The following is a 20,235-nucleotide window of genomic DNA, read 5'->3' on the forward strand; positions in this document are numbered from 1 at the left end:
TGTCTCATGTTGCTGCATTTTGAGCGTTTCTCAACTGGCTGGTGCCTGTCTCTAAGCTTCTTCCGTAGCCTATCTTCAGCACCACCACCACCACTGGTTGCGGTGTCGAAAATAACTGTTGCGGATAACTCTGGTTATATGTCTTTGAACCAGCCGCTAAACCAACCTTTCCCAATATGGTGCCCTCAATAAAGTTGGACGACAACTCCTATCAGCCCTAGCCAGCATGCTACGCAAGTTGAAGCTGATGGGAGTTGTAGTCCAGCAACATCTGGAGGGCACAGGTTGGCAAAGGCTGCAGTAAACATTGGCCGGAGGGAAATCTATTAGAGCTGTGCAGTTAGCAGTATTGGTGAACAGTCATGAGATTGCTCCAGCACACGGCTTCCAGTTCTGCTCTGCTATAAGGGAGGCAGGCCCCACGACACCAGGAGATTGTTGGTGAAGGAAAAACAAGGATGATTAAGTGTAATTATCCTTGCAAATCCCCCCCCCCCCCAGGGACAGGGGGAATGGGCTTTACTCGCAGTTCATCTTGGTATCTGGCTCTCGCTCTGGCAAGGAAAGCACATTGCCTGTCGAAAACCCTCCAACGCTGCCATTAGGAAGCAGAGGTTCTCCTGTTAGAGTTTAATTGAACTAAAGTACAGGCACATGCTAGAAGAGATGAGATCACAAATTCCAGAGCCAACCCAACTGCAAGGACTTTAAAGTTTGAACTTGAGATAAGACTTCATTCGGTGCAAAAGACAGGGGGAGGGGAGCCTACAGTTTCTTTATTTAAAGTTTTCTTCTCTACATTTATGATTTGGCAACCCTCCTCTGAACATTAGTTCAAATTATATTTGTACAAGCAAGGATGGAAGAAATTGGATTATAAATACGGAATATAACATCAAACGAAACTGTGAGTGTAAAAAAAGCAAAAAGGGAGGAAAGCTCTATTTTGCAAAAGGTTTATGATGGAAACTTAGAGCTGATTCTTCCCCATTCTTTATTGTTTAAAGTGAACTGCATAACGCTAAGAGGACTTGGAATTTAATTTAATTGGAAGTATAATTGCTCATATATCTTCAGTTGGAAGGAAGGAGGAAAGGAGTCTGTGAACTGCCAAGGAACTGATAAGGTTTTTATTGAGTTATCTACAGCTTGACAGATCACTCTTCTTCCCAGGCTGAGAGGAAAAATGGTGACAACAGGTTATTTATTGGGACAGAGTGACTTTTGCAGCTGTTGTTAAAGTTGCAAAACAGTGAAGCACGGGACAGGGTGAGGGAGAAATTTCTGGAACAACAATGGGATATCAGCTCCGTCCAAGGCATGATGGATAACAACAACTGGGGGAAAGAAAGACATAACATCTTACGAGGACAGGAAGAAACACCATGGACAGAATAATTGCCACACACAGGAAGAACAAGAATAAAGCTTGAGTTCCTCACTTGTAGTTTTATAAATCATTTAATGTGTCAACACGAATAGAAGTTATTAATACTGCAGCTGTTGTATAAGGGATTATTATTATGACCGGAATGTAATTGAAATTAATAAGATTTTGGAACGCAGAAATAATGCAAATAATCAATCCATCAAATCCAGCATTGCAGGGGCCTACTTCATCTAAATTATATAATTCGATATTTGAACAATTGGTATTAATAATTGTATTATAAATTGGTATTGTTATAATGGGGCTATTATTAGACTGTAATTGAAGACTAATAAAAAATTTTTGCTCCCGCACACACATCCTGATCACAGCTCCACAAGCACTTGGGCGTACTTTCAGCAGCGGCACACTAGCATATCAAACGTGGGTCAAGTGGCAGATGGGAAGGTCTGGTTGTTTCAGCACGTTCCCAGCACTGCTTGGTTGCGCCGTCTCCACATTCTCAGCACTCCCCACCCAGCTGGGGTTAGCTTGGCTATTGGGTACTTCCACCAAACAGGTTTTTGCTGGTATCGAGTTGGCTTGTTTACCAGCCTGATACTCTGAAGCCATCAGGGCACACCTTGCCACAGTTTTCTCCCCTCTGTGTGCTGAGTGTGCAGGGGAATAGCTGTGAGCCAACAACACACAGGCAGCAGGAAGAAAGTGACTGTGCTACATAGCAAGCTGCACCATCCCAAGTTAGATCGTTGGTCCATCTGGCTCAATCTTGTCTGTACTTACTGGCTCTGCAAGATTTCGGAGAGAACTCTTGCCCCGTTCTACCTGGAGTTTTAAGCTGACAGCATCCACACGAAAAGCAGAGGTGCTCTCCTTCTGCAAACATAGGAAGGTGCGTTGCACTGAGTGAGACCATTGATCCATCTTGCTTGGTATTGTCTACACTGACTTGCTGCAGATTTCCAGAGTTTCGGAGAAGGGTCCTTCCCAGCCTGACCTTATGCATGGAAAGCAGATGCTCTACCACTGAGCTGTGACAAAAAGCCCTGTGCACCACAAATCCTGCTTCTCTCACCTCTACAGATCCATATAAATGTGTCCTAAGCAGCAGGGAGAAAATGATTTGTGTGAGAGAACGATACTTTCTTCGGCTGCACAAAATAGCTATTGAAGATGATGGGTGTCATATACCTTCTCTGATGCCTTCTGAGCATAATAAACCACCTTTCTCCTGCCTTTCCCATGCAGTCCATAGAGATGCCTTCATTTTAGGGCATTTCTCCCATATCTGTGCAGATGTTTCTCTACCTGGATTACATGTGCCTGCGGCACACAGGTCATCATGGTCTGTGCCCTTGGCATGCAATGGGTCCAGGTTGCCAGGTGTGCTAGCAAATCACCCAGCAGCTTAATGCAAACACATCTTCACTCCATGCAAGGAAATGAGTGCTTTGATGGGATCTAAGTAAGGCCATGTGCAGATTGACCATACCTTGGTGCCAAATGAACCTGCTGGGAAATGAGGCAAGCAGGAGGAGCCGGTTTGTCATAGGAACAGAGGAAGCTGCCTTATCAGACCACCGGTTGGCAGCAGCTCTCCTGGATTTCAAGCAAGCGTCTCTCCTAGTCTCTAGCTTGCAGATGCAACCTGGGGCTGTCTTGTCCTAAGGCTGTTTGCCAAAGGGGATGCCCCTGAAAGATGCTGAGCTGGTCTCTGGCTACCGGCTGCTAACGGCTTGTGTGGTTGTTGACAGGATGCTTGGCGCTGGCTAGTCCTGCTGAGTGAGCAGGAGAAAATAGGGAGAGTTGCACAAATGGGCTGAAGGGCTTCCTGTTGTCAGTGGTCCAGCAGGAGCAGGGATTTCCTATGGAGATGTGAACAGGAAGATGCATCTTACTCCTCTCCTAGCTCAGAAGCTGCCGTCTTGTCCCAGCAAGCAAGTCTACTGCATACAAATATGTCCTCTACTCTCTGCCCTCCTGAGGTTGTTATACTTAAGGATGGATAGATCTGTCAGTTGACTTCTCTCTGCTTCTCATTTTTTCCAACCTTGAATTCAGTTCCCTTCATTTCTGCGGCAATTTGTGTGTTGTTGTTGTTGTTTTAAAAAAACCTTCATTTAAATCCCAAGTGGAAATACAAAAAAAATCAGGAAAAACAGGAGGGGTGGCTCAGCGACCACAGAATGCTTGTTTATTGTAGGATGGGGAGAGAGGGAGTGGAGAGGTGGACTCCGGAACAGCCACCCTCCATGCTGCAACACAATGGCGGTGTAGCTTGAGAATGACTTAAACATCTTTCTGTGCTGAACAGAGTGCTTCTTCCATTTGCGGTTTGGTTTTGCTCTCTTCTCCCAGTCTTCCCCACAGTGCTGCCCTTACTTAAGCAAAAGCAACAGCTTTTGGTGGTGTAGTGCCTAAGAGCGGTAGTCTCGTAATCTGGGGAACCGGGTTCGCGTCTCCGCTCCTCCACATGCAGCTGCTGGGTGACCCTGGGCCAGTCACACTTCTTTGAAGTCTCTCAGCCCCACTCACCTCACAGAGTGTTTGTTGTGGGGGAGGAAGGGAAAGGAGAATGTTAGCCGCTTTGAGACTCCTTCGGGTAGTGATAAAGTGGGATATCAAATCCAAACTCTTCTTCTGTAGCATTTACACAGAGAGGAACATTTTGCTTTGCAACTTGTGCAGAGCTGGTTCCCAAGTCCAGATTTCCAAAGCGGGGTGTTTCTGCATTTAACAAGTTGCAAGCTTTTCCTGCTCTCAAGGAAGGAGCATTGCACTCCAAATCGTGTGGAGCGAAATGGAAAGTGTTATGCATACAGTGCCAACGCTTTTTGACTGCACACCAAGAAGTGTGAAGCTCCTGTAGTTTGCAATGGCTTCAGTTCTGGCACCCTAGGGCAGCATGTTGGGACATCTGCCACAGACCGACATATTCCTGCAGGGGTCCCTCTGACAAGAGCCCCCTGGACCAGCTGCAGTAAAGGATGCACATTCACTGAGGGGGCACAAAGAGGGGGTCTTTCCCCAGGGCCCTCCAAACCCCGGGACTGATGCTGCTTAGCTTTTTGCTTCTTTCCATCCGAATAGATGCTTGCAGCCTCCTCCTGAGAAGTAAGTTGCTCAGCAGAACAGTAGGAACTGAGCCAAGTCGTTTACTGTCTTTCCAGGTGTTTGTAAATTTAACCTTGTTTCTACCAGCTCACACCTCTGTGTGTCTATGTTTGTGTTTGCGTGTGTGTGTGTGTATTTGAATTAAACCTCTCCTTTGTGGTTTTCACTATTAACCTTATCTCCGATTTAAACCTTGTGGCTTCCAGAAGTTTATTTCAGTGGAGGGGAGGTATAACCACCTGCCTCCCTCAAACTTATTTTAAATCCTTACTGCAATGGCTGCCACAGATCACTGCATGTGTAAATGTTTTCACAGATCACGTGCAACTACGTTGGCTTGGGGAGAGTTCCAAGGGTCACACAGAATAGCCTGGAGAGCTATATTTGGCTCCTGGGTTTGACATTCCCATCCAGTATCCTATGTAGTGTGGATGGGATCTGGCTCTCCTGATAATGACCTTTGCAAAGGCTTCTAGCAAGACAGATGAGCACCAGTTGGGACACTCTATTGCAGGTATTCCCAAACTGTAGTTCACAGACCACCAGTGGCCTGCAAGCTTCATTTAGGTGGCTCATGGCGTGTTGTCTATAGATTTGTGGTTGAAGATGAGAGAAGGCACATACACCACATTAAATATCCATATTGATTTAGAATGGTATTTTTCTTGATGCTTTTTTAATTGGAAAAAAATACCAACTGAGCACATGCACACCCTTTTCCTCAGCCCAAAGGCACAGTTGTTAAAATCCATAAGAAGGAAAATGTGGCTCCAACCATACATCAGGGAATGCTGCAGTTTGTTCTGTAGGGTCTTTGTGTGCTGGATGAGTGGCCACCAGTTCATGGAATTCATACTATAATAAAGTGAAATTCAAATTAAAAGAAACAAAAGAAGCAGTAATAATACAATTAAAAATCATGCACAGTGCATTACAGTTTCTGCAACAGGCAGAAAAATCATGAAGTGGTCTTCTAAGACGCTCAGCAAATCTTTAAGTGATTCGTGAGGTGAAGGGGCAGTTTGTTGGAAAGAGGCAGCAAATCATTGTCTCCTTGAAATGGCATTAACTAGCCCACACCTTTCTTTTACAAAACACCACCTGCCTCCAAAATTGGCTACTCGAGAGCATCCGTCGTCTTCTCTTTCAACTTCTGGAAGCCACAGGTGGAATCGAGGGGCTCTGCCTGAATGTTCTCCTTTTTTACAAGAATGACACACTTGTGATTTTTCTAGCACCAACCCACTTGCGGCGAAACTGCACAGCATTATCACTGACGAGGCGTTTGAGTTTTACTGTACCCAGTGCCACAAACAAATCAACCGCCTCGAGGACCTGTCTGCTCGCCTAAATGATCTTGAAATGAATAGGTAACTCGTTTGGGGCATGAGACACTCTTCTTTTTAAAGTTGCATGATTTATATGTTCTTGGGAAAGTAGGACTCGCATGGTTTGCTAAGCATGGGTGCTCGCTTTTTTCCTTCCTTCTTTCTTTTTTAACAAATCACGTCTGCAGTACATACAGAGGAAGGACCCTGAACTGCTGTTGTCTATTGTTGAAGGCTGAACCGTGAATCAGGAAGTCTCCAGTTTGAATCTAGCCTCTGCCAATCTGCCTACCAGGCAGCTTTAAGTGATATCTGGCCCCTGTTTCAATAATCATTTGATATTTGGGGCACTTACGCTGCAGGGTGGGCCTATTTCCTTTGAGGTTTGCCAAATTGGTTGGTTGGTTTATTTCACAAGATTTATTTTATACACCACTCGATTGTAATAAAATTAAATCCCATAGCTTATCTACAAAAATAACAAATTTAAAACTGCTAAGTGTGATGATGGAGCAGCTTGCCTGCCAAAGTGTATTATTCAGTTGTGGTTTTCCCCACCCTCACCCACATCCTCTTAGTAATATCAAGTCTACCATTTTCTTGCATAAGATAGGAACATAGGGTTGTGGCCCCCTAAGTCATACTCAAGAGTGGACCCACTGCAATAGATCCAAGTTAGTTTTGTCCATTCATTTCAGTGGATCAACTCTTAAGTAGAGCTTAGCATTGGAGACAAACCATAGCAAGTTATACTGAGTCAGGCTGTTGACCCCTTTATGTCAGTTCTGGTCTGGGTCTGTCCAGGAATTCAGGCAGGGGGCCCTCCCAGCCCTATCAGGAGATGCCAGAGAATTGAACCCAGGACCTTCTGCATGCAAAGCAGCTTCCCTGTCACTGAGCCACAGCCCTTCCCCATCACCCTCTTCACTGCCTGTGTGTATTTCTTCAGGGAGGAAGGCTGTTTCTGAATCGCAGTCTTGATCACTGGCTGCTGATAATGCACATCAGTGTCTGTGCAACTTGCCCTTTGACTGCCCTTCAAAAAAATGTTGAGAGATGGAGGTGTTTGTTAGCGCTGCATGTGAAAACACCCTATCTCTAGCCCTTCAAAACCAGGAAGAACATTGCCAGTGAGAATCCTCCTTTTTGCATTTTCTCTGCTCTGCAATTAATCTCCTTTGCATGAAGTAATCTGTGTGTCTGAAGCAAATGTGGCATTTCTGGATTCCTCATTGGTGCCTTTGTGATCCATGCTGGCCTAAGGAGAACAGGGCGTGGAGAACGGCAGCAGCTAGCGAAAGAGGTGGGGGGCTTCAAGCAAGACGAGGCAATGGTGGTTTTAGAAAGCAGGTTGAGAATTGTAGATGAATATGTTGGGCAGGCTTGGTAAATGGAGACCGTAGCAATCGCTGCAAGCCATGAGGCAGCTGTCACCAATCTAGCCCCCTCCACCTGCTTTGGATAGCAGCTCTCATCAGCCTCAATCAGCACAGATGTTGGCAAATGTTGGGATAAGCCATGGCAGAAGGCATGGAGTTGGGTATGGCTGATGGGAGGAGGCGATGAGGCAAATAAGAGAGGAACATGAGAGGCCTTGCTGCAGTGCAATCCTATGCAGCTCTACTCAGTAAGTAAGCTTAATTGAGTATGTGTGCAGGTTTGTAGTCTTGTCAATTGATCTACTGCATTTACTCGAATCTAATGTGCCATTGAATCTAATGCGCACCCTAATGTTCACGATGTAATTTGGCCAAAAAAGGTGCGCTTTACATTTGAGTTAATGTGGTATTTTGCTCAGTATTGTCCACACAATGACTGGCAGTAGTTTTTCAGGCAGGGCTCTTCCCCAGTCCTTATGTGGAGATGCTGGGGGTTGAACCTGTGACCTTCTGCATGCAAAGCAGGTGTCCTGCCACTCAGATACAGCCCCTTCCAGCCTGAAGGAAATGATTGCATTAGATTGGTGTGCCGAGATCAAAGGCTTATGACAGCATTGCAAACATTGTGAATGGAGATGTCATGTATTCCAAGAACCCCCTTTTCATACTGCTTAATAGATTTCCAGCAATTATATTATGCTGAATGTCCAACATCCCTAACTCCTTCTGGTGGATGTTCACAAGGGGAAGTCACAGAAGGCATGGTTTGGGGAAGAGATGATGTGACAGTGGAGGCTTCTATATCAGGGCAAGTGGAGCACTGGCCCTCTAACCTCAGCCTACCCTCAGCCAGCCCCCACCTGCCCACTCTTGACACATTGCCAGTCCAAGGAATGGCACAGGCAATCAGCTTCCTTCTCCTTAGACTCCGGGTTGCCCCTTGTAGCACTCAGCAGGGAGGAGGAGGGTGACAGAAGTTGGCTTTGACTCTAGTTCTGGCTGTGCCTGTCATTGGCTCTGGCTCCACCTACTGTTGGTCCCTCCCCCCGTCTTCCGCCTTACCAGTTCAAGTGGGCAGCAGCCACCTCTGAACATGACAAGGACGTCTTGGTGCCATGTGCCACTGCCAACAGGGACCTGCGGCCACTGCTGGCTGCGTGTGCCTGTACGACATGCCTACTGCTAAAGTATGTTCAAATCCATGTTGCCGTTTTTACACACAGATGCCTCCCCTTTCTCTCCACTGGAACTTAGGTTGTAAATGCCAAGAAGAGGCTGACCTTTGTTTGCATGTTTCTCTGTACAGCACTGCATGCATTAAGGGTGCTATATATAGAATCTCAGCATTGAAAAGGACCTCCAATACCTTTTAGTGACTCTCTGTTGATGCAAGAAGCCCACTCCTACAGCTTCTCTGATAGGCGGCTACCCAGCTTAAAAACCTATCGCAACGGTCAATCCATACCTCTCTGTGTGCACATATTATGTTCTGCTCTTAAGGACCAGCCCTACCATTAGGCAAAGTGAAGCAGTCGCCTCAGGTGGTGGATGCTGGCAGGTGGGTGGCGGCAGCAGCAGCACCTTCAGCCATTCCTGCTGAGCCTCCTGGGCATTCTCCTCTGGTGGAGGTCAGAGCTATGTGTGCTAGAGACTTGTTATGCACCCCCTAAACTAGCCTGCTGCCTTCATGTATGGTGGAGGACACAATCCCTTTCCCAGTGTTGAAGCAAGATTAAAGTCCCAGTCCAGGCCACACTTGCGCCAAACATTTAAAGCACTATGCTGCCATGTTAACAGCCATGGCTTATCCCAAAGCATTCTGGGAACTATCATTTGTTATGGGTTCTGAGAGTTGTTAGGAAACCCTTTCTTCCTCTCACAGAGCTACAGTTCCCCAAGTGCTTTAACAATCACTTCACCTTTCCCAATGAACTCTGAGAGAAGCGCTGGCTGTTAATGTGGCACCATAGTGCTTTAAATGCATGGTGCAGATGCCCTCTTGTCCTTTGCCTCAGTGGATAAAAATATTTTGGGCAAGCTGTTGCTCCTAAGTGTTATATATCTTAGCAGTTAAAACATAGTCCCTGAAACAGATATACACACCTCTAGAGGTCAGAAAAGGTGATGCCACGATTTGGGCTAGAAACCTTTTTCCTAGGGGTGACCTTTAAGAGTTCTCTCAGCCCCACTACTTACTAGGCTTGGGTTCTCCTCTCTCTGCTTCTTGTCGTGTTTCCAGTCATCCTTCCAGCCCCTTCTCCTCTTTCTCTGACAGAAGCTCCTGCTTAGAAAGATGGCCAAGGCACGTCCAGCCTTGGTTCGTAGTGGGGCTTTTTCAGGTGTGTGCATTTGGCTTCACCTCTGTGTGCCACAGACCTTTTCTGTGGTGCGCCTGTTTGAGGTACATTGCTTGGCACTCCCTGCACCTTGCTATCGGGGGTTCAGATGCCCGCTTGGCTGACAGGTGGGTTTAAATCCAGCAGAAGCCGAAAGTCCCACCACACTCAAGTTCTATTCTTAGCCTCGGGATCTGTTTTCAGGACTGGCCAGCGAACGGACGCGGGGGGAAGAGGAGCGGCGGACGCTCCTGCAGGCCCCGCAGAGGGCCTGTTTTGTTCCGTTCCGATGTTGCAGCACTGCTAAAAACGTGTGCAGAAAAGATGTTGCCTCTGGCTGGGTTTAGATTTGGGGCAGGATGGGGCGGGACATGGGGTGCATGGCCTGGGTGTGCTGTGTTGTGCATTTGTGCCGTGAATTGTAAAGGATATGCCCCTGCCGCTCTGTCTTCGCTTGCTTCCTGTTTCGCTTGTTGCTCTTGGGTGTCAGTTTTCCTGACTTAGTTTTCCTGTTGTTCATTCCACAGTCCAAATAAGAGGCTCTCAAGCAAGAAGGTAGCCAGGTATGCTCTGATCTTCCTTTTACTCTCCCTGCGCCTGCTCTCAAAGCCCACTCGACAGCTTCCTTGCATGGTTCCCCCCCCCCATGTGGTGGGGGTCACTCTTTCTCCTTCCACCTTCTCTTTTCAGTGACTGCATGAGGGCAGTTTCTTTCCTTGTTTTTTTAAAAAAGTACATCTCCTGAGCAGTTACACCTTTCGGCGTTGCATGCTAGAAGTGCATGTGGGTGGTCTTTGTTTGGTATGTTTTCTCCTTGCCCCAGAGGGAATGGATGAAGGTACTCCTGGAGGCTCTATTTATATTTTGCTTGGATTTGAGGAGTCTTGCAGTTTGGGGGTTGCCATTTTTTTACTAGTCTGCGGGGGGCTGGTGGAGAAGGGGGACACCGCGAACCTGCATTCCATGCTGGATACAGAGGAGGGGGCTTCTCTCCTCCCTGTAGCCTGTTTGGTTTCTATGCTGGGTGCACAGGAGGGCCGGATTGCTGGACCTGTCCTCCATCCGCCCTACTCACCAACTGACATGCTGCTCCTTGTTACCAGTCTAGCACTTAAATTTGGAAGGCTACCTTGTCTCAGGGGTAAAAGCTGTAAGGCTTCTGCCCAGCATCCCTTGGGAGACTGCTTTCTCCACGTGGAGCTCTCCTGTTAAAGCATCTCAGACATCCACCAGCACACACTTTGTCTTAATGATTATTCTCTACACATAGGTTGCAAAAAGAACAAAGTGTGAGAAAGGGCATTCTTGGGGCTTCTTCCTGCTCTCGTTCGCTCTCTTCCCCCAACCCGCCATTATGGAATAGCATCCTGCTGCTGATTTGCCAAAATTCAACCAGAGCATGTGGACACCCATCTGTTGGTCCGCCCTTCGGGACTCACGATTAAACTATGAAAGTTGCACAAGGGGTGGGTGTTCTTCACTGGATTAGGTGTCGCTTTCGCTGCAATTTTGGGTCTGGGAAAAGGGGTTAGCTTTAATCAGAGTAACCCACTGAAATTAATGGACATGATGAACTTAGTTCCTTTATTTTCAATAGGTCTACTCTGACTAAAACTTAGGTGGATACATCTAAGCAGCTAAAACACCAGCAACTCCCTCCCGCAAAGTAGGTGGCACAGACACACACACACAGTCCTCCATCTGTTTTTAAATTCTCTTCAATTTATTACATACCCAACCTGAGCCTCTGAAGTGGAGAGAGAGGGAGCATTTAAAAACTACATGGGAGGGGCTCCTCACACACCCCTGCCCCAGGTAACACCCATGAGAGATGCCTGTAAGTGGAGCTTTTACTTCACTTTCCTCGTTTATTGGGGGGCAGGATGCAGCTCACCAACCCTCTCATGCTAGCTGACCAGTGGGACCAGTTTCTTTCCTACACGCACACTGGTTGGGACAATATTGATTGCCCAGTCACCGCTGTGTCCTCTTCCTGCCACCACAGCCAGAGGTAACTAACATGGCATCCTCCAAATAAATGCTGCTGGGCCCCAACTTCCATCAGCCCCACCTAACATGGACTAGTGGTTAGGGATGATGGGAGCTGTAGTCCAGCAACCTCTGGGTTAGGTTGGCTATCCCTGCCATATGGCCTGGCTCAAATTTAATGGGCCATCAGGGAGGAGGCTGTGCTTGCCCTCTTGCAGGGCTTTTGGGGTGGTATTTCTTTACCAAAGCTGATGGTATTCCTGGCTCTGCCTTGTCAACCAGAGACAGGTTTTGCTGCTGTGTAGGGAGATCTGGAATGAGGTCCACAGCTTCCAAGCTGCCTGTATATTTTTCATGCTTTCCTTTGGTTCATCAGCATGTAACTTTTATTAACCACCTGTAACCTATCATTAACCACCTCTTATTAACCACCCTTCAAACACCACAATGCGTTCACAGTCTCTCGGTGCATGAATTTCTGTGTTAAGGCTTTGCATGGTGGGTGGGGAAGGCAGAGGACACCCAAAGCCTGCCTCCCCCTTGTCCTTTGGGTGGAATATTGAACACACTTTAAGTGATAAAGTGCATTACTAGTTAACAGCTGATAAATGTCTGACCTGGGTGTCGTGTCATAAAATGATGGCCTTTGGACCACAACAGAGGCACACAAGGAGAAGTGTTAAAATGGAAGCAGCTTTCATGGGTGTGGGGGCATAGAATCGTAGCATTGTAGAGTTGGAAGAGACCATTAGTGCCATCTAGTCCAACCCCCTGCAATGCAGAAGTCTCAACATACCATATTTTTCGCTCTATAACACGCACCCAACCATAACACGCACATAGTATTTAGAGGAGGAAAACAAGAAAAAAAATATTCTAAACGAAACAGTGGATGTATGATTTTTGTGGTTCATGCTGTGGCCACAGACATGTGATCTGACGGTGAGTTTGGGGTAGCCCAATGCAAAAATCCTGAGGATCCATGTGGATCCATGTTTTTTTTAACCACGTTTTTGCACCACTGCGGCCCCAGGCAACAGTGGGTGCGTGATTTTTTTGGTGCAAGCTGTAGCCATGGACATGCTATGTGATCTGATGGTGAATTTGGGGTGACCCAGTGCAAAAATCCCGAGGATCCATGTGGATCCGTGCTTTGCAACCAGGCTCTCTGTCCCTCTCTTCTCCCCACTCAGTGGCTCTTCTCCCGCTTTGCTGTTTCAAAGCAAGCCACGGAGGAGGGAAGGAAGGGGAACCATGGATCCTCTGCTCACGACTGCAGCAGATACCCCCGCCATCCGTAGGCATTCACTCCATAACACGCACAGACATTTCCCCTTACTTTCTAGGAGGAAAAAAAGTGAGCGTTATGGAGCAAAAAATACAGTATTTTACCAATTTGCTCTCTGCCTCCCAGCCTGCCTCTTAGAGAACATAGAAAGCTGCCTTATGCTTTGCACCTAGCTGAGTATGGACTACACTGACTGCCAGGGGCTCCCTAGGGTTTTAGGCAGAGAAATTTCCTGCCCCTACCTGAAAATGTGGGGACTCAACCTGGAAACTTCTGAATGCAAGGCAGGTGCTGTGCTCCTGAGCTACAGCTCTTCCCGCGAAGTAGATTAGACTGAAATACAGCTGCTTGCCCAAGGCTGTCTAATAGGCTTTAGAGTGGGTGAGGATTTGAATGTAGGATTCCCAGATGCAAACTGGCCACTCCAGCAATTTATCCTGGGACGTCCAGCCTGTGAAGTATATAAGCTGCAGCGTTGAGCCGCGGTCCTTCCTCTTTCATGTTCTTTATTGCTCTTAAGTGTTTTATCTCGCTGCCATGAAGATCAGAAAGAAATTAAGTGGGAGAAAGTCAGATCTTAATCATCCCATATTCCAAAGAGCAAAGGGGAAAAGGTGTGTAAGTGTGGGTACCTGGTAATATGCTATTGTTCTCTCTGCCACCCCACAAAGGTGCCAGACAACCTTGTTCAGCTTAGAGGACTATTGAGGGTTGCTGTGGGTGGGCAGGCAGTAGCCCGTGAAACAGAAGTGTTTGGGGTTTTTTAATTGAGAAATCCAACTGTGGTAGTCAGACAGGGCTTCTAAACTGCACTTGATGATGGAATCCCCTGCAGGAAGGGAAAGGAGCAAGGTGGAAATGTTAACCCATGCACAACTGTGCTAGTTTGGTGTTTTCCTCTGTGATGATGGTCCTTCTAATTGTCTTCTTGCTTTGGATCGGCCTGGTCTGTCTTCGTTACAGGCACCTTCACCAGACAGGAACCCTCCCTCTAGATGTCATGGAGGAACCCTTCCGGAACAACACCGAATGCCTGGAAGAGGACATCACTGATAAGGTGGGTGTGTTTTACAGCTGGAAAGCATTACTGTTAGAGTGTGTGGAAGCAAATGCTTTCTTCTCTGTCTGTCTGTCTGTCTCTCTGTTAAAGATCTGGATATGTGTCTCCTGATCAGGAGGAGACTAACACAGACCAGTGACTCATACAGAGAGGCAGCAGACACCCTCCTCCTATAATAATAATAATTTTTTATTTATACCCCGCCCTCCCCAGCCAAGGCCGGGCTCAGAGCGGCTTACAAGCAATAATAAAAACAAGATGAATGATTACAACTTACAAACAAAAATAAAATACAACATTAAAATAATGGAACATTAAAATATTAAAATGTAGCCTCATCGCAGGAGAAGGAAAAGAAAAAAAAGGGAAAAAAAAGAGAGAGAGGGAGGGAGGGAATCAAATTGGCTCCAAGCCAAAGGCCAGGCGGAACAACTCTGTCTTACAGGCCCTGCGGAAAGAAATCAGATCCTGCAGGGCCCTGGTCTCGTGAGGCAGAGCGTTCCACCAGGCCGGAGCCAGAGTTGAAAAGGCCCTGGCTCTGGTTGAAGCCAATCTAACTTCTTTAGGGCCTTGGGACCACTAGGGTGTTGTTATTTATGGACCTTGAGGCTCTCCATGGGGCATACCAGGTGTAATGCTGCTCCAGTACTGCTCCAGACGATTTCGGGCTCCCAACTCCCACCAGCCCCAGCCTGCATGGCCACTGGGATGCTTTACTTTTTTTGTGTTTAGAAAAATTTCTAACCCATCCTTTATTAAAGGCCACAGGTTCCCTATTCATGATTATAAGGCGGCCACCCCCCACTTTCCCAGCTGCTGCTGCTGTGGTGCACTGGCTTAGGATATGCGAGCGTCCAGCATCTTAAGGGTTTTGAAACAGCAGCCCTGAGCATTGACTCAAATGGATTACCAAGAAGGAGCATTCTATTTTTAAATCTCTCCCAAAAGGTGAGGCTTTGGGTATTACAGACTAAGGAGCCAAGGATATGACGTTAAGCAAAGGACCATGAAGTGCAGAGGAAACAAAGTGTACAACTGGTTAGAGCTGCTTGCTCTTGAATTGGACCAAAACCTCTGGCCCCAGACTGGCTTTCATGCCCTATGGGTGAAGCAAGGAGGACAGGCCTTTCAATGCTTGACTCTTGCTGCTCCTTCTGCAGGTGATCTTCCTAGAGAAAAGAGTGACAGAGCTGGAAAAGGACACGGCAGCAAATGGGGAGCAGCACAGCCGCTTAAAGCAGGAAAACCTACAGCTGGTGCACAGGTAAAAAGCGGGTGGGTGGGAGGTTGGCTTGCATGACAGGTGTCAGCTTTGAGACGAGCCTGTCTGTGTGTTGAGAAATGGCATGTTACACAGTTGTGTGGAATGACAGGGCTTGAGACATGACACAGCCCTATCAATCGTTAGTAGAATTTACTTTATCATGCTCTGTTATTTAGCTGGTGGAGACAATGAGAAAGAGGAGAACTGGTTCTGGTTTGGGGTGTATGAAAGCATCAAGGTCAACTCAGTGTTCTATTTTCCTCTATACTCAATATAATTTTTCTCTTTTATTTAGTTATTGTGGTTCGCTATTTTGGTAAGGTATGTTAGGGTCCATGCCAGCTATATAAGTTGATCAACTTATAAAGCAGGAGACCCTTGGTTTAAACAAATAAATTAGGCCAGTGCTCAAATCATTGGGTGGGGGACATGATTCAGCTAATATTGTGAGGATAGGGTGTGCAGTTTGTGGATTTCATTATGGGCTTCATGCTTCCCCTCCATGCCCCAGTAATTTGGGTGTGGTGTGCATGTGTGCCATTTCAAATAGAATACTTCCTATTTATTTAAACACATTTTCTATGTTTCTAAGCATTTACAAAGAACTACCTGAAATAGTAAGCAAATAATATTGATAGGAGCGAACATTAAAAACAAATTTAATGTTGTATTTTGTCAAAATATAAATAAAACCAGCAACTTTAAAACAAGTATACACAATAAGAAAATTACATGTTAGAATCGGCATGGTGAAATGACCCCTATACCAAATGTTATTTTCCTTCATTTGTGTGCAAAATGCTTTTTCGCCTGAACAGTTGTGCTCCAGGGGGAGTTGCCCTGTGGAGTGTCAGCCACTGAACTCTACAACCTCTCTATGTCTTCACAGAGCGAATGCCCTGGAGGAGCAGCTGAAAGAGCAGGAGCTGAAATCAGATGAGGTCCTCATGGATGAAATCCGGAAACAGCGGGATCTGCTGAGCAAGATGGAGCGGGAGAAGAGCATTGAGATCGAGAACCTCCAAGCCCGGTATGGTTGGCAAATGCATGGAGACTCTGCTTAGGCACATCCATACTCGGGGTCATCCAGTTACATTCACTGGCAGAAGATTCAGCAAGTAAAAAAGGAAGCCCTTATTCGTACAACATATAGTTAACACGTGTTGGTGCTGGTGGGGCTACATTCCCCTTTGGACAGCCTTCTAGGGGTTCCCATGCCAGGGGTGGTTGGGACCAGGCTAAAGGTGGGTGGAGCAACCGATGTAAATTTTAGGCTTTGTACAGTTATTTGCACTCACACACACGTCTCTATTCTCCATCCAGGCAAGCGAGAAGAAAGATCAGGGTTCAAGGGCACACGAGGCCAGCCAAGGCCAGCGAGGGGTGTGGCCTGGGGAGAGTCACAAGGGCCAGGCAGAGAGGCCTCCTGCTTGCAGGGATGGCAGTACATTTCCAAGCTTATGCTTGTTTCTGTGAACTGCAGGATACAGCAGCTGGATGATGAGAACGGCGAACTTCGGTCCTGCGTCCCTTGCCTGAGAGCCAATATTGAGAGGCTAGAGGAGGTGAGGTGCCTCTGCCGGGCAGAGATTTTTGTAATATGCCTCTGTGTGCCTTAAAAATAAAAGGGGTGGTGTGCTTTCCTCTGGACCAGAACTTCTCAGCAGTAAAGAAAAATGCATATGGCTCTATGTTTCAGTGACACAGTATTAATTATCCCACCCTTACTCAGCATCCTTGCCTTCAGAGCAAGCTGTGCTCAGTTTGCTCTTGCCAGAGGTGCTTCACACCTGCTTTAGGCCATGCACTTAGGCAAATCTCTGATTATTTGTCTCCCCCTGAGGTCAAATACTAGCCTTTCCATGAATGCGAGCCTAGGCTGCCTTGTAACTTCAAACCTGTCACTTTTAGACTCCAATCCCTATGTTCACCTACCTTGTAGTAAACCCCACTGAATATAGCAGGGATTTCTTTGGAGTAAATATGCATAGAAATGTACGATGTATCTCCTGTGATTTGCTATAGCGGTTATCCTAAGATGATACTGCATCGACTTTCTCTTATATGATCAAGTGGACGGCTAGGTTGGAGGGGTTGTGATTAGATTTTGGCTTAATTTTTGCGGGGGCAAGGGGTGGGTCACCTGTAATCCAAGATAAAAAACATAGTGCAAGTGAGTGAGACTTTTATTTTGGGATGCAGGCTACAAGTGTTCAGCTCCTTCAGATAAGAGGAAAGGAAATTAAAGGAAATTTTGTAGCAGGTAATTGGTGATTTTCAAGAAGAGCTTGTATCCAAGTACAGGGTGAGTCTTTTAAAAGAGGCCCTGTGGAACATGTGTACTCTGTATCCACGGGTCCTCTTTTAAAGGACTCACCCTGTATATACTGTAACTGGGAAATTAACATTGTATATGAATTCTGGGATTTTGTACAAAATGGGCAATATGTGTGATTTTGCACAGATGGATTTCCCTTGGTATCAAAACCAGACATTCTGACACCTTGTTTCAAATGTCAGTTAATAGTATGTACCTTCAGTTTTTGTCCTTTTAACGTGAGAGTAATGGTTTCTGAACGATACATTTTTTAAAAAAGAAAGGTTCCTTGTCTAAAAATCTAGTTTTATTTGTTCTGTGATTTTCAATCCAAGAGGCTATTTTTGTCCTGCTTTTTGGAAGCCTAATTTGGCTATTTTTGCTGCATTGTTGAATACTTAGGGTATTGAGTTGCAACCTTCAGTTAGGCTTCTAGTTACTAATTGTTACTGGTAGCAAATAATTGTTTTGGTTAGATATTGAAAACTGGTGGTTATTCCATCATGTAAAGCATATCTGGTCAACATTTTAGAGAATGTTGAAAAAGACAAGCTGATAGTTGTGGTAAGAACTCATCTCAGCAACTTCTTTGCCACTAGCTAGAAATTTAATAGAAGAAGTTCTTTTTTATTGCTTTTTTGCAACATGCATTGTCACTTTATTCCACTTAACAGATGCGGGTGGGGTGACAAAGCTATGGGGAAGATATGCCTAAGGCCCCCTATTACATTCATGTTTGGCCAAGGGGTCTCCCACTTTTGCTGATGAGGAGAGAGTTTCAAGCAGCATCCATAATAATAAAACCCAACTAACAGCATGTGTTACCTTGTCTGGATCACTTGTATATTTCTAACCCCTTTGCCTTGCTTAAAGCAGGTTTCTTATGTTCCTTGCTTGTTGCCATTCTGCCCTCTAGTGGCAGGCCAATGTTTTTAGTTGCCAACACAAATTCTGACATGGCTGGTTGTGGGCTCCTCCTCAAGTCTGCTCTCAGCATCATGAACTGCTTGTGGACAAATGTTGTGTATTTTGAGATATAGGGATATTAACTGAGCTTGGTAGCAATCAGTCCTGCAGTGTCCCTTTTCCAAATGAAGGAAGGCATGGGGTCTTGGTGGACTTCAGAGGTGCTTGGAAGAGGCAAAAGTGTTGGGAGGGTCACAGTTTCATTTCCCGGGCTTTTTTTTTTTCCAGGAGAAGCAGAAGTTGCTAGACGAGATAGAAGACCTCACAATGCAGCTCAATGAGGAGCAGGAGAACAAGAGGAAGTTAGGAGACAAGCTGACCCACGAGAGGCACCAGTTCCAAAAGGACAAGGAATCAACCCAGGAGGTGAGCAGAGCCTGCTGGCTTCCAGAGGGGGACTGCACCATGGGGCACTCCCTGCTATCCTGCCTCACCCCCACCCCCAGATATCTCACTCATCTTCTGACTAGATTATTTGTATTATTTATTAAATTTGTATACCGTCCTTCATCCACAGATCTTGAGGTGGTTCACGACATAAAAATACAATATAAAAGTACAAAATACATGATAAGAACAAGAACAAAGAAACAAAAACTCACCCCATCCCCTCCAGAGCAGGCTTTTTCCTTGTCTTTTTTCACTCTTATGTTTAGCAAAATGCATTGCTTAAACCAACCTTTGCCAACCTGGCGTCCTCTAGAGGTTTGGGGCTACATCTCCCATCAGCATGTGTTGGCTGGGGCTGATAGGAGTTAAGAGTCACAGCAGCATAGTGTTCCCCATCCCTGCTGTAAAGTCTTGGCCCTTATCAGTCGTGCCCTTGGCTGTTGATCTCCAGTTTTGGGTGGAACTAGTTGTGGATCATAGGATTATGTTTAAGACTTCATTTCAGGGTGGGTGTAAGGTTATCAAAGGCCTCCTGTCTGTCTGTCCTTTTTGAATAAATATTACATTGTTATCAGTGCAAAGGCATTTGTGCCTTTTGCCTTGCACACCTAGTGCTCCAGCCCATTTAACTCCTTGCAGTAAAGAGTCGCTTTGTGTGTATGGGCTAGTGCTCTTGGGCGATAGTCCTCCACTAATCTAGTTTGCCTCCCTTGCCTTGCAGTTGATTGAGGACCTCAGGAAACAGCTGGAGCACCTGCAGCTCTTCAAGCTGGAAGCAGAACAGCGAAGGGGCAGGAGCAGCAGCATAGGCCTCCAGGAATATAACAGCCGGACGCGGGAGACAGAACTGGAACAAGAGATCAGGCGGCTCAAGCAGGTACTTGAGCTTCCCTTACAGACTTCTATGCTGTATCTGAATTGGGTACTGGGAGGAGAGAGCATTGTGGGTCTCAGTATAGGTCTACTGGCCCTGCATTTCAGAGACTGGTTCAAATTAAATGCAAGAGGATGCTAAAAAAATGTGCTGGCTGGAACAACTAAAGGTCAGATGATGGTGGAGAGAGGTCAAAATAAATGAGCAAGTTTATAACTAAACTGTTGAATCTTTGGTCCTTAACCATTATTGTGCCCTTAGGATTTGGTATGTTGGCTAAGCAGAACAATTGTGCACTCCTTAATCATATACACTTCTCCCAGTGGTATGCTAAAATAATCATCCCATGGCACATTATTCTTAAACTTAGATCTTCTGCCATTTACGGATCTTTTACAGATTGTAGGTGCCAAGTAATGTCATCCACGTATCTGCAGAGCATATCTAGATGGTCAGCTTCTTTATAAGGCATCCCACTCCAGGATCAAAAATGCATTTAAAAATGCATTTACATTAAAGATATAGATTGCTATTTATTCT

The 20,235-nt window shown here is 46.1% G+C and overlaps 1 protein-coding gene across 17 annotated transcripts in view; it reads left to right on the top strand.

The window, feature by feature from the left end:
* RAB11FIP3 (RAB11 family interacting protein 3) overlaps positions 1-20,235 on the top strand; it is an 87,317-nt gene that overhangs the window by 61,889 nt on the left and 5,193 nt on the right. For 7 of the 17 annotated variants that reach the window (XM_083711089.1, XM_083711098.1, XM_083711100.1 and 4 more), the window contains 8 exons: positions 5,740-5,874; positions 10,075-10,110; positions 13,788-13,881; positions 15,045-15,148; positions 16,038-16,178; positions 16,632-16,713; positions 18,660-18,797; positions 19,543-19,698. In XM_083711089.1, the coding sequence (XP_083567215.1) occupies positions 5,740-5,874; positions 10,075-10,110; positions 13,788-13,881; positions 15,045-15,148; positions 16,038-16,178; positions 16,632-16,713; positions 18,660-18,797; positions 19,543-19,698 (886 nt within the window). The remainder of the gene's footprint in view (positions 1-5,739; positions 5,875-10,074; positions 10,111-13,787; positions 13,882-15,044; positions 15,149-16,037; positions 16,179-16,631; positions 16,714-18,659; positions 18,798-19,542; positions 19,699-20,235) is intronic. The other 10 variants (XM_083711102.1, XM_083711104.1, XM_083711105.1 and 7 more) reach the window with 3 other exon arrangements.

The sequence above is a fragment of the Podarcis gaigeae genome (assembly GCF_964106915.1).
Source record: "Podarcis gaigeae genome assembly, chromosome: 14".
Classification (NCBI taxonomy): Eukaryota; Metazoa; Chordata; class Lepidosauria; order Squamata; family Lacertidae; genus Podarcis; species Podarcis gaigeae.